This window comes from Chiloscyllium plagiosum, chromosome 18 (genome assembly GCF_004010195.1).
Source record: "Chiloscyllium plagiosum isolate BGI_BamShark_2017 chromosome 18, ASM401019v2, whole genome shotgun sequence".
Lineage (NCBI taxonomy): Eukaryota > Metazoa > Chordata > Chondrichthyes > Orectolobiformes > Hemiscylliidae > Chiloscyllium > Chiloscyllium plagiosum.
Window position 1 is genome coordinate 16,784,632 of NC_057727.1, and position 17,386 is coordinate 16,802,017.

Consider the following 17,386-nt stretch of genomic DNA (forward strand, 5'->3'; position numbering starts at 1 on the left):
CTTCACTCAGCGACTCGTAAGTTCATGGAATGCCCTGCCAGCAGCAGTGGTGGACTCTCCCTCTTTATGGGCATTTAAGCGGGCATTGGATAGGTATATGGAGGATAGTGGGTTAGTATAGGTTAGGTGGGCTTGGATCGGCGCAACATCGAGGGCCAAAGGGCCTGTACTGCGCTGTATTCTTCTATGTTCTAATGTTGCCAACACATGGTAGCACCTTTAGGTACAACAAAATAGAGAAAATAAAGAAAAAATTACATTACATCACAGATATATATATGCTGGGAAAATAAGAAATAAAGCTAAGAAGAGAGACATTTCATGTCTACCTATAAGGGCTTCCATGTGGTCTGACTGGGTTCCACCAGTTCCTAACCAGAAGCCATCTCCGCTCCAGACCCGTTGACCATCCCCACTCTGCTCTGGGCGGCTCTCACTCTGCTCCAGGCTGCTGGTCATCCCTGCTCCGCTCCCGACTCACTGACCATTCCCACCCCCACTCTGCACCGCTCTCACTCTGCTCCAGGCCACTGGTCATCCCTGCTCCAGGCCCGCTGACCGTTCCTGCTCCACTCTGGGCCACTGGTCATCCCCGCTCCACTCCAGGCTGCTAGTCATCCCCACTCCACTCCAGGCCCGCTGGTTGTCCCCACTCCAGGCTGCAGGCTGCCCTCACTCTGCTCCAGGCCACCGGCCATCCCTGCTTTGCTCCGGGCCTGCAAGCCGCCATTGCTGTGCTCTGGGCCGCTTGCCCCCATCCCGCCATGGTCTGGCTGCTGGCAGAAGAGAAAGAAAAGGAGAGGAAAAAAAACAGAATAAAGAGAAAAATATAGAAAAGGATTGTATGGAGTAGACAAGCTCTGGCTGGAGCATTCTACTCTGCCGCCATCTTGGAAAGATGGGTTGGAGGGTCTGAGCAATGAGGAAAACTTTTAACAGGCTGAGGTTGTTTTCCTTGGAGCATTGAAGGTTGAAAAGGAACTTCAAATAAGTGTATAATATTGAGGGAAATTGATAGGATGGATAGGAAGGCAATTGTTTTCATTAGTAGAGTTGTCAATAATTAGGAAGCATACATTTAATGCAGAAGGTTAAGAGAAAAGTTGAAGAGAATTTTTCCTTCAGCTAGAGGATGGTAGGCATCTGGAACCCACTGCCTGAAAACGTGACTGACTCAGAAACTGTTATAACATTTATGCAGTATTTTGATATTCACTTGCATTGCTGTAACCTCCAAGGCTCTGAGGCAAAATCTGGAAAATGGGATTGGTGTAGTCAGAGCTCTGTGGACCGAAGGGTCTGTTTCCATGCTGTACATCTCTATGACTCTATGTTGACCAGTGCAGACATAATGTTGTGCTGAGTCTCTGGGTCTATGAGATCAGAGATCTCAGCACAAATATTCGCTGGAAATGTGCGGGTGAATGTGGCTCAAATACACTCTGAATTTACTCACTAAGCCATGTGAAATCAAGCCTAAATCACTTTTAATAATACAATGGAGATGTGGGATGTTCACTACTCTGAACTTTGGGTTTCTTCATTTGACATTGTTTGCCAGATAAGTATACCTGCGATAAGAGGGTGATTGCGATGTGTATTCTCTAGAGTTTATAAGAATGGGAGGTGATCTCTTTGAAGCATTGAAAGATTCCAAAGGGGATTAATAGTGTAAATGCTGAGAGATTATCTCCACTGATGAAGAAATCTAAAACATGGGAGAATAGTCTCATGGTAGGAGAAAGATCATTATAGACTGAGATGAAGAGAAATGCGTTCACTGACAAGGTGTTGCAACTCACTGAGGTAGTGTGCTGGAAACCTCGTCTCACCATTTCCAGAGTCGTCATCACAAGTTAAAGATTTCAGGAAGCACAGAAAGCTCCCTAATTTGCCTGACTTTCACATCCTGATTGATAGAAGCACTGACCAGGTTTCTGTCTTGAACACTAATCATTATTTAGACATGGACATAGACATAGAACATTACAGCACAGAACAGGCCCTTTAGCTCTCTGTGCGCTGACCTGTGAAACCAGTCTGAAGCCTATCTATCCTACACTATTCCATCTTCATCCATACGTTTATCCAATGACCATTTAAATGCCCTTAAAGTTGGCGGGTCTACTACTATTACAGGCAGTGTGTTCCATGCCTCTAATACTCTGAGTAAAGAAATTACCTCTGACATCTGTCCTATATCTATCACCCCTCAATTTAAAGCTATGTCCCCTCGTGCTAGCAATCACTATCCGAGGAAAAAGGCTCTGCTTATCCTGTACGTCTCAATTAAGTCACCTCTCAACCTTCTCTCTAACGAAAACAGCTTCAAGTCCCTCAGCCTTTCCTCATATGACCTTCCTCTATACCAGGCAACATCCTAGTAAATCTCCTCTGCACTCTTTCCTAAACCTCCACATCCTTCCTATAATGTGGATTACAAATAATTTGAGTCTAGCTATAGGTAAACAGTTTTAATCATCAGCATATAACAATAATTAAAACATTAATCCCAGCCATGACCGTATTGAATAGCAGAGCTATGAACTGTATGATCTACTGTAGGGACGGCACGGTGGCTCAGTGGTTAACACTGCTGCCTCACAGTGCCAGGGACCCGGGTTCAACTCCAGCCTCAGACAACTGTCTGTGTGGAGTTTACACATTCTCCCTGTGTCTGTGTAGGTTTCCTCCGGGTGCTCCGGTTTTGTCCCACAGTCCAAAGATGTGCAACTTAGGTGATTTGGCCATACTTAAATTGCCCATAGTGTTAGATGCATTAATCAGAGGGTAATGGGTCTGGGTGGGTTACCCTTCGGAGGGTCGGTGTGGACTTGTTGGGCTGAAGGGCTTGTTTCCACACTGTAAGGGAATCTACTCCAATCTACTCCGTCTTCAATTGTGTAAGCTTTGTTTGCAATTAACATGTTTGGATCTTTTCAGGCAAGAAACTATGTTTGCTCTCTCACACCAAAGCAGAAGAAAGATTTTCAGCAGGTTTTTCCCACGATGAATAAACAAGGTATTGGAATTACTGCCAAAGTTAATTTAGGAGTGTGTGAGGGGAGGCTTTACTAAAGTGGGGGTAATTACACAAGGCTAGTTCCATCTTCTCTATAATAAATTGACATACTTCAGAACAGTAAATAGTCTGGAGGCTTTAGTTCCATCGAGGCAAGAGGAATGGAATAGATGGGTGTAGAAAATTTAAAAAAAACAAAAGTTATAATTAAAGAACAACATGAAAATATGCTAAATAGAGTCTTCATATTGAGAGTACTGATCACTGTTCAAGGAGAGTGGGTGTGGAATAATATTGTACATCAACATCTGTGTATCCTGGATGTATAGAGCATAAGGCTTGAGACCACATTAACTGATCCATTTCTGTTTCTCCCTCTTCTCTTCTAGCGGTTGATTTGCTGGAAAAGATGCTGCACCTAGACCCTGATGAGAGAATTACTGCTTGTGATGCTTTAGCGCATCCATATCTTATTGAGCATCATGATCCAGATAATGAGCCAGTGGCAGAACCGTATGATGATTCCTTTGAAAATCTAGACCTAAAGATTGAAGAATGGAAAAGTAAATTTTATTCAGCGTTTCTCACTTTGCAATGTACCTTTTTGACTTTTCATAACTCAGTATGGTGACTGTCCATGGTTGAAATGAAATGGAGAGGTACTGCTTCCATTCATGGGGTGATGAGTCTCAACCTCCCAGTGAGCTGAGAATCCATCCTCACTTGACTCTTTATGCTAGTGGTACAGGCAGAACTGTAAGCTGTTGTGCGGGAAAGACTTAGGCATGATTTACTTAGTACACTGTATTTCATGGTATTGTACATTAGAATACTTCCACATTGTATAAAGATTTGTGAGAAAGAACTAGTTAATCCATGGTTTGATATGACCAGGTGAGGATGTGTTAATTGGCTCCCCTTTCCTAATCCTCTCTTGATCTGTTGCAACAATATTTTTATTTATTTTTAGCTTACAAATATATTAAAGGACAATTAAAATATTGTTAAGTAATTACAATGAAGGAGTTCTCTTGAGTGAAAGAGAGAGGAATTTTATTACTTGCTAACCCTGTGATAAATAATAAAGCATATCATCAAGTATGTACATGAATACAAGTTAAAGTTTTTTAAAGAGAGTGTTTAGTAGAAACAGGACAATAAAGAAGATGCAGCTTAAAAAGTCCGAGGATCCTTGAGGATTTGAGTTTAAAAACCTGAGGCAACATTGCTTAAATGGTGAATTATATCCTCAGCAGGAGCAAAGTTTGGAGATGTTCTTTAGTTCAGAGAATAAGTATTTCTCTGAATCGCATTTCAGTAGCCATAATCATTGGAGAGGTTGAGGAACAGGGAAACTTAAGGCAAGACATCTAGTTCTGCTGTTTTGAATCTATTTTCTTCTCTCTGCCCAAAAACTGTTTTGCCTGAAATATAGTTCAGCTGTATATTCCCATATCTAGCATTGTAGTTCTTTCAACCTGTATAACCCGCAAATGATGTTCATCCCAATCTGCAATACTTCCAGAATGGTGTGAATCAAAAATAGGAGCAAGAGTTCTTTCAGATCTGACTGGGTTTTGATGAAATATTAACTTTGGCTCAGACTATTTATCTCACATTATTTTCTTCTCAAGATGTTCAGATGATCACAGTGGCCATCTTAAATTATTAATTTATCTATCTTAAAAACAGCCATTCTGTCAACGACAGTCTCTGGTATGAAAGTCTGACAATCAAAGTTGAAATTGATAGGCTAGACTTTACTGTTATCATGACGGGCTGAAAATGTAATTGCACAGCTGGCAACTTATCTCTGGCAATGTATAAATTCCAGATGGAAATGGCTGCAGATATTTTATTCAGTCAACTCGGTGTAGTTAAATAGTAGTTGGCTTTTCCCGACTGAGGGTAACATGGCTTCTCTGAGGCTAATTCAGTATGTTGAATGCTTTAGTGTATGAAGGGATTCACATAGCTCATCACTTTGGGCTGAAAAACAGTTACTTTTAAAGAAGTGTCCTATTGCATTTTTTATTACATAGGTTCTTTATATCCATAGTCTTCCAAATTAATTTTCTGTTCCTTGCTTATACAGTGATAATACATGTACGACAAAAACTGCCAAGATGTCGAGACAGATAGTTGAATTTGTACTGATTAGTGTCACTTATTCACTGGTGTCTATTAAAACGCTGATCAACTTGTTACAAGCTTATAGCAGGAAAATATAATTTCAGTTAACATTGAAGGGATATGGCCCAGGAGCAGGTTGATGGGACTAGTCTAGTTTGGGATTATGATCGGAATGGACTGGTTTGACTGAAGGGTCTATTTTTGTGCTGTACGACTCTATATGACATGGCTAAAACTTCCTGCACTTTCTTTCTGACGGTAAGAGTGCAATTAAGATATGTGTTGCTGTCCTAACTTAGGAATGCACACATTTCCTGGTTTTTGCAGAATTGATTTCTATAAGCTTTCTGCTGGATTTGGGAAGACATTGACACCTAATTGGACTGAACTCCTGCTACACTGTTTCTCTTGTAATGTTTTTATGTGCATCAGTTTTCCTCATTGCTTACTCCCAATGCTAGGAAATGACCAACACAAGTTTTCTCTCACTGTATCCTGAAACCACTTCCTTAGAATGAATAATTTTGAAAGTGACAATCAGGTGTGAGATTGGAGCATTACCTTGTGGGGAAGAAAATGAAGCTCCTGATCTGTCTTTGCTATTTAGAGCATAGTCACTAATGAACTGGTACTTGCCATGATCACTGTCCCCTACATTTGGAAATGGCTAGTCAGAGGGTACATTTATATGTGAGTTGCGTACCTTCAGGCTTGATTGTGATCATCAATTGAAATGGGTGCGAGATAGGGTAGTATCTTTTTAGCTTGAGTGTCTATAACTGGATGTGCCCTTAATCAGGTATTGACATTATAATTAAATACCAAAACAGGAACATTATCACGTTTAACAAACAGTAAGGGGCAGAGTACACTATAAAGTGGAGAAATAGCTGGAGAGTTATTTGTGACAGGGAAAGGGTTGGTTTGCTGCGTATCAATAGGAAAGGAATAACGGGGCTTAGAGAAGGAAGCAGAGTATGTTCCAAACCTGTCCTGAACATGGCCAGAAATACTGTTGGACATCATGGGATATCACGTGAACATTTAAAGGCCAATGTGGTTGTCCAAATGTCCTGGAATATGCATAGATTAGATTTTCAAGGAAAATAACAGGCTGTTTCAATGGATATTGTTGCATATTAAATATTTCCATATGTAATGGTTTGTGCTTTTATTTTTGTAGGCCTTCTTCACATGGAGATCACAACCTTTGACCCAGACAATCCAAGACAAATGGCAACATGATGTCTCTCAATCATGCTTCATGATACTTTTAAAATGAGACAATGCTGATTCATTTTTTTACATAATTAAAAACTGAAGTTGAAATCTTTAAGATGTGTCATTGATGCAAATTTCTTTGTATCCATTTCCTTCCTTTGCTACACAAAACAGCAACTTTTCAAATGTAATATCAAAGTTACATCCAGCAAAGGTACAATGACAAGAAATAAAACAGTAAATTCTAGGCAAATGGATTCAGCCCAGACCTGCTGTGGACCAAAAGCTTTCCAATAATATCAACTTATAGCAAGGTTAAGCAGCTACAAATGTTTACTCACAAGTAAATGACCGTAATCCTGCAACTAACTCAAGAAACTTTCTTAAACAGAGTGAGACTCAGGTTACTTTAGATGAATTTTTAAAGGTGTTACTTGGATGTATTGCAAAGCAGGACTAGTGAAAAGGCATTAAGGGCCCTGCACAATCTTTTAGCTTTATGGCCCTGTCCTTCTCTGTCCTCCTGATTCACTTTTGGAAATCAATATTGTGCATTGTTCTGAAAAAGTTCTGATTTATACTTAGATTTACTTCACATGATAAAACAAAATATTATGATAATGAATGTACATTATCATTACTTTACACACTTCACAGGTTTTGTATAAGAAATGCACTTTAAAATATACAGGGTGGCTCATAATGTGTTCTTGCAACAGTTTCTAGATTATTTTATGCACAAGTTACACAAAAATATTATTTTATATTTTCTGAATTGCAGTTCTTAAAAATTCATGTAGATGTATAGATTTCCAACACAGCAGCATAGATATGAAATTTTCAGAAAGACAGAAATATAAGTACATTGAAATCTGTGTGTCAATACGTGTGGATGTAGATCAGTAGATTTATTTTATGGGGCGGCACAGTGGCTCAGCACTGCTGCTTTACAGCGCCAGGGACCCATGTTTGATTCCAGCCTTGGGTGACTGCCTGTGTGGAGTTTGCATGTTCTCCCTGTGTTAGTGTGGGTTTCCTCCGGGTGCTCTGGTTTCCTCCCACAGATCAAAAGATGTGCAGGTTAGGTGAATTGGCCATTCTAAATTGCCCATAGTGTTAGGAGCATTAGTCAGAGAGAAATGGGTCTGGGTGGGTCACTCTTTGGAGGGTTGGTGTGGACTTATCGGGACAAAAGGGCCTGTTTCCACACTGTAGGGAATCTAAGTCTTTTGTTCCCACTGCTGAAGTCTGTTTCTTTACTTAAGCAGCTTCATGAATAGTTCATTGTTTTTGTGCCACCCAAATTTTGTTCCTCCAGGTAACTACTTGGTGGTTGTGCCAGTCCTGATCTAAAGTTCCCATCGATTCCTGATTTGTGCTGAGTTGGCTGTTCTCAACCATGAGTGCTGCAATTGGCCTCAGAGCGAGGCAAGTTTTTAAAATATATAAAAACTGAAAATAATTGCAGATGCTGGAAATCAGAAATGAAAATCGAAACTGCTGGAAAAGCTCAGCAGGTCTGGCAACATCTGTGGAGAGAAAGCAGAGTTAATGTTCAGAACTGAGGAAAGGTGACTGGATTCGAAATGTTAACTTTTTAAAATATTGCTTATTTTTCCTGCAGCCTGATTGCTGTCTACTGACCTCTGCTGGTCATTGGCTATATGTACAGAAGCTACTACATGACAGAAAAGCCAGTTGATACCGTTCCACGTGGAGGTAACAGAGGTGCTCAAAGCCATGGAACACAACCCAGAATCATTCCAGAACGTCATAGAAGAAAACTAGTTTTAAAAAATTAGAACCCCAGTTAACTTTTTCAGGACATACTTCATTTGTTTGTTAGTTGTTCCGTGTGCTGATAGAGGCCTATAGCAGTAATGGAAGAATTCCAATCATGTTGACTATATTGAGTAGTGAAGCTGATGATGTCTTTCAGAGACCAACTTGACATCAAACGTCACATCAATGGATAGGGTAAATAGACACGGTCTTTTCCCTGGGTTGGGGGAGTCCAGAACTTTAGGGTGAGAGGGGAAAGGCATAAAAGAGACCTAAGGGGCAACTTTTTCACACAGAGGGTGGTGCATGTATAGAATGAGCTGCCAGAGGAAGTGGTAGAGGCTGGTGCAATGACAATATTTAAAAAGCCTCTGGATGAGTATGTGAGTATAATGGGTTTAGAGAGATATGGGCCAAGTGCTGGCAAACAGGACTCGATTAGGTTAGGATATCCAGTTAGCATGGATGAGTTGGACCCAAGAGTCTGTTTCTGCGCTGTACGTCTCTATGACTATACTGGATTTCTGACAGATTCAAAAACTGTATGATTTTTGACTTTGACCACCCCAATCCAACACCAGCACCTTCAAATAATTTCTGACAGATGTCAGTGAATAGTGATAAGGATCACTAGCTAGTTTACCACTCCCAATCAACATCCACACAAGTTAAACCTGTTCTATATGATGTAATTATTTCCCTGACAACTCACTGTGCTGTCCAATAAACTATTCAAAAATAGTTTCTCAGTTTCTCTTCATTTAAGCAACAGCTATCATCACGTAACTGTTGATCAATCCAGCCTTTGTCACGTCAGAAATCCTCACCACCGAACACTATGTTACATTGTGCTAGTTTCTCAACGTGGGATAAGCTTACTGCTAACGTCCTCATTTAGGGTGGAAGTTGTGTTAGAGGAAAACCACTTGCTAGCCTAGTGAGAAGAGGCATGGGCATTATTGCATATTAGCAGGCTAAAGATAAGGGGCAAGCCAGTCAGGACTGAGATGAGGAAGAATTTCTTCACTCTGAGTTAAAAACCTGTGGAATTCTCTCGCACAGGAAGTTGTCGGGGCCACTTCATTAGATATATTCAAGAGGGAGCTGGAATTGGCTTTTGCAGCTAAAGGGATCAAAGGGTATGGAGAGAAAGTGGGAGTAAAATCCTGAAATTGTGTGATCATGTTGAATGGTGGTGCAGGCTTGGAGGGCCGAATGGCCTATTCCTGCATCTATTTTCTGTGTTTCTATGAATACAAGTTACACTGATACAATGTACATATTACAGAACCCGAGGAGAAGGACATGGATGGTTTGTCACTCAATAATTTCACACGCAATTTGTACAAAGTCTAGTATTTTACTCCATTGATATCCAAAGCTGTTTTCTCATCAGGTCTGGTATAATTATAGTGGTCACACTTTACTATTAATCCTTTCAAACTCTTATACAACACAACACCCTTCATCCTCCAGCTATGGGCAATCTTGGCCTGAACTATCTTATTTGCTCTTAAACAAAATGCCCATGTCCTTCGAGTTTTAAAGAGGTCAGTTCCTCTTGTGTATGAGACACTTATCCCTCAACAACTCTTAGCTGCCTAAAAACTCAAGAACATTTCATTCGTAAAATATATTAATAAAGCACTTTTAACATTATAAAACATCCCAAGGCATTTCACATATACATTATTAAACAAAATAGAATACTGAACCATGTTAGATAATGGCAGCATTTAATGCCCTCCCATGAGGAGCCTGTTTTCCAGCCTTTCAGTCACAAACCTGAATAATTCTATGGTGGGAAAGCTCATGGTTGACCTTACTACTAACTGACACTAAGTGACAATTGATGCCCACTTAAGGTGCAGAGAAAGGGAGGGATCCCTCACTCTAAGCCACTCCGGACCTAGAATAAAGGGAAAGGTGATTGGTGAAACTGCCCTTCAATACCTTTCTCATGACACCCATTCTGCAGTCACTCCCAGCTTTGAACAAAGAATAAAGAAAATTTACAGCCCAGGAACAGGCCCTGCAGCCCTCCAAGCCTGTGCTGATCCAACTCCACTGTCTAACCTGTCACCCAATTCCTAAGCATCTGTATCCCTCTGTTCCCCACCCTATCATGCATCTGTCCAGATGCACCTTAAGTGAATCTACTGTGCCTCTACTACCTCTGCTAGCAAGGCGTGACCTCTCTTTATTGAATCCCTCACCCTGGGAAAAAGCTTATCTCTATCCACCCTATCTATACCCTTCATGATTTTGTAGACCTCAATCAGGTTCCCCCTCAATCTCGTTTTTTCTAATGAAAATAATTCTAGCCTACTCAACCTCTCTTCATAGCTAGCACCTTCCATACCAGGCAATATCCTTGTAAACCTTTTCTGCACCCTCTCCAAAGCGTCCACATTCTTTTGGTAATGTGGCGACCAGAACTGCACATAGTATTCTAAATGTGGCCGAACCAAAGTCTTGTACAATTTTAACATGACCTACCAGCTCTGATACTCAATACCCCGTCCAATGAAGGCAAGCATACCATATGACTTCTTGACCACTCTATCCACCTGAACAGCCACCTTCAGGGTACAATGGACATGAACTCCCAGATCTCTCTGCTCATCAACTTTTCCCAAGGCTCTTCCATTTACTGGATGGTTCGCTCTCGAATGAGATCTTCCAAAATGCATCTCCTCACATTTGCCTGGATTGAACTCCATCTGCCACTTCTCTCCCCAACTCTCCAGTCTATCCATATTCTCCTGTGTTCTTGAGCAGTCTCCTATGCTTTCTGCTACTCCACCAATCATCGTATCATCTGCAAACTTGCTGATCAAACCAACAATGCCCTCTTCCAGATCATTTATGTACATCACAAACAATAGTAGCCCCAGCACTGATCCCTGTGGAACACCACTGGTCACCTTTCTCCATTTCAAGAAATTCCCTTCAACTACTACTCTGTCTCCTGTTGCTCCACCTAGCTAGAACACCTTGCATACCATGTGACTTCAATTTCTCTATTAGTTTACCACGGGGAACGTTATCACATACCTTACTAAAGTCTATGTATATGACATCTACAGCTCTTCCTTCATCTATCAACTTGGTCACTTCCTCAAAGAATCTATTAAATTGGCAAGGCATGATCTCTCCGCATAAAACCATGTAGCCTATCACTGATAAGCCCATTCCCTTCCAAATATAAATAGATCATTTCCCTCAGTATATTCTCCAGCAATTTTCTCACTACTGACGTCAGGCTCACTGGTCTGTACTTATCCAGAATATCCCTACTACCCTTCTTGAATAGGGGGTCAACATTAGCAACTCTCCAGTCCTCCAGCACTTCACCTGTGTTTAAGGATGCTACAAAGATATTTGTCAGGGCCCCAGCTATTTCCTCTCTCACCTCCCTCAGCAACCTGGAATAGATCCCATCCGGTCCTGGGGATTTGTCCACCTTAATATCCTTTAGCCTACCCAACACCTTCTCCCTCCTTATGTCAACATGATCCAGACTAAACAAACTTCTATCTCTAATCTCAACATTCATCATGTCCCTCTCCTCCGTGAACACTGATGCAAAGTAATCATTGAGAATCTCACTCATTTTCTCAGGTTTGACACACAACCTTCCTTCCTTCCCCTTTCTCTAGTTACCCTCGTTTCTTATATATGAATAACAGGCCTTGGGATTCTCCTTAATTCTGCTCACTAATTTCATGACCCCGTTTTAGCCCACTTAATTAGTTTAAGATTGGTCCTACTCTCCAGATATTCCTCCAGGGCCCATTCTGTTCTTAGCTGCCTGGACCTTATGTAAGCTTCCCTTTTCCTCCTGGCTAGTCGCACACTTTCTCCTGTCATCCATGGTTCACATATCTTGCCTTTCCTATCTCTTGTTTCCAAAGTGACATGCCTATCCTACACTACCTTCAACCTACCTTCGAAAGCCTCCCACGTATCAAATGTGGACTTCCCTTCAAATAGCTGCCCCCAATCCACATTTGCCAGCTCCTGCCGAATTTTAATTTGATTGGCCTTGGTCCAGTTTAGTACTCTTCCCTTAAGACCACTCTCATCTTTGTCTACAAATATTCTAAAACTTACAGGATTGTGGTCACTATTCCCAAAGAAATCCCCCACCACAACTACTACCACCTGGCCTGGCTCATTTCCCAACACTTTTTTCCTGTCTGGGAGCAACAGGAGAAAGAGCGGAGGTGACGTTGGGACTAGGAGGTTGCCAGAAAGGTAAGTAAATAATATAAATACTTACCTTTGCAGCCCGCGGCATTTTTCTTGTCCGGGAGCAGCAGGAGACAGAGCGGAGATGATGTTGGGAAGTGACATTTGCCTTTCCATAGCGATCCTTGACCTTAGATAGGTGCATTACCAGCAGCAGCCACTTCCTCCCTCATTATGCTATTGGTCAATGAAGAGATGCTGCACTCTGAGTGACTGCAACTCTCAGTGAACAGGGCCTCCACCCAGAATGCCCATTAGGTCAGGTTATCAAAGCCTTCTTCAAATAGGTAGGCTTCAAAGAGTATCTTGAAGAATGAAAGCCAGGTAGAAAGGAAAGGTATAGGGAGGGAACAGATGGGAGCAGATGTCTAAGAGGGCTGTGGGACTGAAGGAGATTGGGGATAAGGAAGAGTGAGATCAAGGTGGAATTTAAAAACTATTTCAAGATAAAAATGTTTCTTGAATGGGAGCTAATATAGGTTAGTTAAAGATGATAGTTGAACGCAAACCAGCAGAGCTTTGGGTGATCACAAATTTATGGAGGGTAAGATATGGGAGGTTGGTCATGAATGTACTGGATAGTTAGGCTGAAAAGTAACAAAAGTATGAATGAGTATTTCAGTGGTAGATGAACTGAGACAGGAATGAAGTCAGGTGATGTTAGTGATGTGGATATCATTATTTTTTAGTGATAACACAAATATGCAGTAAGAAAGATGCCAGGGAACAAATATGGCACCAGAATTGCAAATAGATTGATCTTGTCTTACACTGTTGGACAGGAACAGAGTTGGTAGCTGGGCAAGGGAGTTTGGAGCAGTAAGCAAAGCAATAACTTCAATCTCATTTTGGAGAAATCATTCACGTGCCTCTCTTATGGAGAAAGAAAAGCTCTTTCTTGCCTGGAACATCCATGACAATCAATTCCATCTTTTGTTTGATATTGTGGTGCGCTTCAAGATCAAATAAATTTCTGCCCATTAAAAAAAATAGGCAATAAATAACAAATTCAACACCAAGATGTTCTACCAACATTCTATTCTCCAAGAAGTTTTTAAATTCCTCAATTGTACCATATAAACTTTGACCTCTAAGATTGAAGTTGCAAAGTGAATCAATTAATCATTACTGTACTTCATAAAACCAGTGTTTTGAAATGTTTATTACTTTTCAAACAGCTAAAACAATTTTCTCTGTGTAGCACAAAGAAAAGATATGACTGATGATGTGTAGAATTATCATTGTTTGATCATTATTCCAACCTTGGAATGCCCATTTTCTTACACCATGTGGATTTGTTACTAACTTGGATACAATGTAGCACATGTAAGTATCTAGCTACAATATATGTATTCAACAGATTCGTCTGCATGGTCTGGAGTATTATCATAGAATCCCTAGTGTGGAAACAGGCCATTTAGCCCAACATGTCTGCACCGACCCTTCAAAGAGTATCCCACCCAGACCCATTTCCCAACCCTATTACTCTAAATTTCCCCTGATGAATGCACCTAACCTACACATCCCTGAACACTATGGACAATTTAGCCAATTCACCCAACCTGCACATCTTTGGATTGTGGGAAGAAACCGGAGCACCTGGAGGAAACCTACGCAGATACAGGGAGAATGTGCAATTTCCACACAGACAGTTGCCTGAGGCTGGAATCGAACCCAGGTCTCTGGCGCTGTGAGGTATCAGTACTAACCACTGAGTCTGCGTACAGAAAATTTCCAGTATTCAGCTAATTGTTAAATTGGCATTATGTGGCCAACAGGGATTAATCTCTACTGTTCATTGAGCTTTAAGCCTGCTGCACTTGTTCAATGCTTGGTTTGGAGAACTGGCTTCACGAAAATTGACAAGAAAACTTTCAACAGGGATTACTGGATTCTGAACAGGAGTAGAATCTAATCTTTTTCCCAGGAAGAGCATACTGTAAAGCTCTGTGAAAACAATAAACCATTTTACACTTTAGAAAAGGTCTCCTGCTTCATCTCGTGCATGCAATGATCTGTGTGTGTGTCATTCAGTGTCAGGGAATGCAAGTTCTACAAAACTGTTTTGTTGCTAAGCGTGAGGAGTGCAATATTCACTCTAGAGCCCAGCAAATACGGATTATAAACCCAAATGAGTCTAAAATGAGTCATTGCTTCACCTACTCAGGATATGCAGCTGTCACATTTGTGGGGCAGGACTGACTGACCAGCTGGTCTTTTCCAGCCTGTCATTTTTTAAAATATTCTCCCAATCCAACCATTACCATTGTACATATTTCTTTAAAAACCCAACCACTATAATATCCAACTGGCAATACTTTTATTGATTATAAATCAAATAGGTAAATTAAGTTTCTGCTGCAGGCAGGCTTCAAGTTACTAAAAATAAACAATGAGGGCTAGATTTTAAATAAGTCGGCATCAAATTGTTTTAATATGTTCCAGTATGTTTATCCATGTATGATTAAATCCATCAAGGGGTGGCACGGTGGCTCAGTGGTTAGCACTGCTGCCTCACAGCACCAGGGTCTCAGGTTCGATTCCAGCCTTGGGTGACTGTCTGTGTGGAGTTTGCACATTCTCCCCGTGTCTGTGTGGGTTTCCTCCGGTGCCCTGGTTTCCTCCCACGTGCAAAGATGTGCAGGTTATGTGAATTGGCCATGCTAAATTGCCCGTTGTGTTGGTGCATTAGTCAGAGGGTGGGTTACTCTTTGGAGGGTCGTTATGCACTTATTGGGTCGAAGGGCCTGTTTCCACACTGTAGAGAATCTAATCTAATCAAAATAGCTACTATCATGGAATGTGAGCTGAAACTTCAGTTCAAACCAGCACAACTGCAAGTGGTGGCACTTCAATACAGGGAAAAGGAGGAAAAACAGTCACAGATAATTGAGCTGAGGAGTTTTCTTAAAGTGTTTTGGGGTAATCTCAACCAGTATACTGATCCAGAGACATGAATAATAAATAGCCTGTACTGAGAGATACAAATAACACTGGTCAGTAATGAGAAGTAGCAGTTGGTGTGCTACAATTGGCCTCAGTGTCACTGAGCAAAGTGTGGGTAGAAAAGAAAAAAAACATTCAAGTTCTCTCTCTACCCCACTGCTTATGAAGTTCAAGGTCAAATACCAACTTTATCTTATTCCCTTAAATATCGCACACATTGGGACAGGAGATCCAGCCTGCATCAGTACCTTTGGGAAGAAATTTTTTATTCCCTGATAAACACTACAGAAAATGCAAATTCTGTAAATTATGACAGTGGAGTAGCAGGACAGAAACCAAACTGAGTGATGTCAGAAAATAATCTTTTCATACAGGATGACTGACAGGTGAAAAAGGCTGCGTAGAATCATTTCACTTTTATGTCATGTCCTGAGAGAGCTGAGTGAATGGGCAAGGCTGGAGTGATTGTAACACGGTCAGCCAGGTGGATCTCAGAATATCAGGACCCTGATTGGTCCAGATTAACAGCTCCAGTCAAGGAGCCCTGCTGGACAGATATGATCAGGGGTTCTGCTCACTCTAGGAGCCAGCTCTGATCTAGCTGGGTCAGTGTCATATACTATGCACGTGTAAATAAAGTGTGACTTGGCAATGGGATACTGGCCTTCGTGTATATATTTCGGTGGCAACGAGTGTTATTAATTATGTAACAATGAAAAAACATCTTCTTGCCAAAGCCCAACTGGACTTTGAACAGGGACCACAATTAGAAAACGTGGCAAATACAGCTTGAGTTATAAGATAGTCCGATGGAAGTGGACTGCCAATCTGACTGAGCTTGGGGAACATCACTTGAGTGAAGGCAATTGCATAGCCTCACTCTGGACATACCCTGAACACAGGAACTCCAGGTCAGCCCACAACAAAATCCCAAAACAAAGCCCAGCCTTGGCCAAATGGTTAAAATTTTCTGGAGGAGCCGGGCTGGCAGGTCATTGTTGTTGCTGCCAGTATGTTGACATGAGACAGCAAAAGAGTTCAACTAGACCTGAACTGAGTAAGAGAATTCATAAACCAGGATCCAGGAGAGTGCACACCCAGAGTGGAAAGTCCATCTATTGCTGGCTTGGAACAGTGAAATTCCTTAGCAACATCCAAATCAAAACCAATCACGATAAATGACTAATCAATGATCACCCAGTTCTAATGTGCCATTTTCCAGTGCACGATAGAGAGCACTTTACAAGGGCGACCCAGGTTTCCATTTATCTGTATGCTAACAACCAAGACAACAAATAAAGAGCATTTAGAGAACTTGGACATAGTATTTAAATATTTCTGCCATGCAGATGTGCCAGGGAAAAATGTGTTCCATGCACCGAAATGGCCTATTTGTTCTACCGAGTTGACAAAACGAGGTTACACCCGTTGGAAGATAAAACGAGGTTACACCCGTTGGAAGATAAAATGAAGACAATCAAAGGTGCCCTGGCTCCCATGTCTGTACCAGAGTTTAGTTCCTTTCTTGGGTTGGTGCATTTTAATGGAAAATTCATACATAACCTGGCCTCCATCCTGGTACGCTTATAATTTCTACTGAAAAAGGGTCAGCCTTGGAATGGTCTCGTAGCCATGCTGCTTTTAGGAAAGAGAAGCAGCAGCTATAGCTATCTAAGATGCTGACACACTACGAGATGTGGTGCTAACATGCAATGCAGTGCTGACGCCAAGTGCAAATATGCCCAGATGGAGACAGAAGGCTTGGTGGTCATATTTGATGGGAGAAAGTTCCACCAACACTTTTCTAGACGTCAATTCATAATAGTAACAGACCACAAACCTCTGCTAGGGCTACTTAAAGAGGACAGGGCAGTGCTGCCCATTGCTTCAGATTGAATTATGATTCTTATTGCATACAATTACAAGTCGGAACCCTGTCCGGGAGATCAAGTGGCAAATGCAGTTCCCTGGATCCGGCTCCCACCGACTCCTGCTGGTGCTGCCACTAGATAAGTCCATTCTAGTATT

At 41.4% G+C, this 17,386-nt stretch overlaps 2 protein-coding genes across 3 annotated transcripts in view; one reads left to right on the top strand and one right to left on the bottom strand.

Moving 5' to 3' along the window:
• zgc:171775 (STKc_p38 domain-containing protein) overlaps positions 1-6,488 on the top strand; it is a 31,350-nt gene extending 24,862 nt beyond the window's left edge. Inside the window, exons 10-12 of the mRNA XM_043707798.1 lie at positions 2,944-3,022; positions 3,412-3,585; positions 6,339-6,488. Coding sequence (XP_043563733.1) covers positions 2,944-3,022; positions 3,412-3,585; positions 6,339-6,400 — 315 coding nt within the window. The 3' untranslated portion in view covers positions 6,401-6,488. The remainder of the gene's footprint in view (positions 1-2,943; positions 3,023-3,411; positions 3,586-6,338) is intronic.
• ccdc51 (coiled-coil domain containing 51) overlaps positions 200-17,386 on the bottom strand; it is an 86,632-nt gene continuing 69,445 nt past the window's right edge. Inside the window, exon 5 of one of the 2 annotated variants that reach the window (XM_043707796.1) lies at positions 200-776. In XM_043707796.1, the coding sequence (XP_043563731.1) occupies positions 673-776 (104 nt within the window). In that variant the 3' untranslated portion in view covers positions 200-672. Of the gene's footprint in view, positions 777-7,525; positions 7,906-17,386 lie in introns of those variants that run through there. The other variant, XM_043707795.1, reaches the window with a different exon arrangement.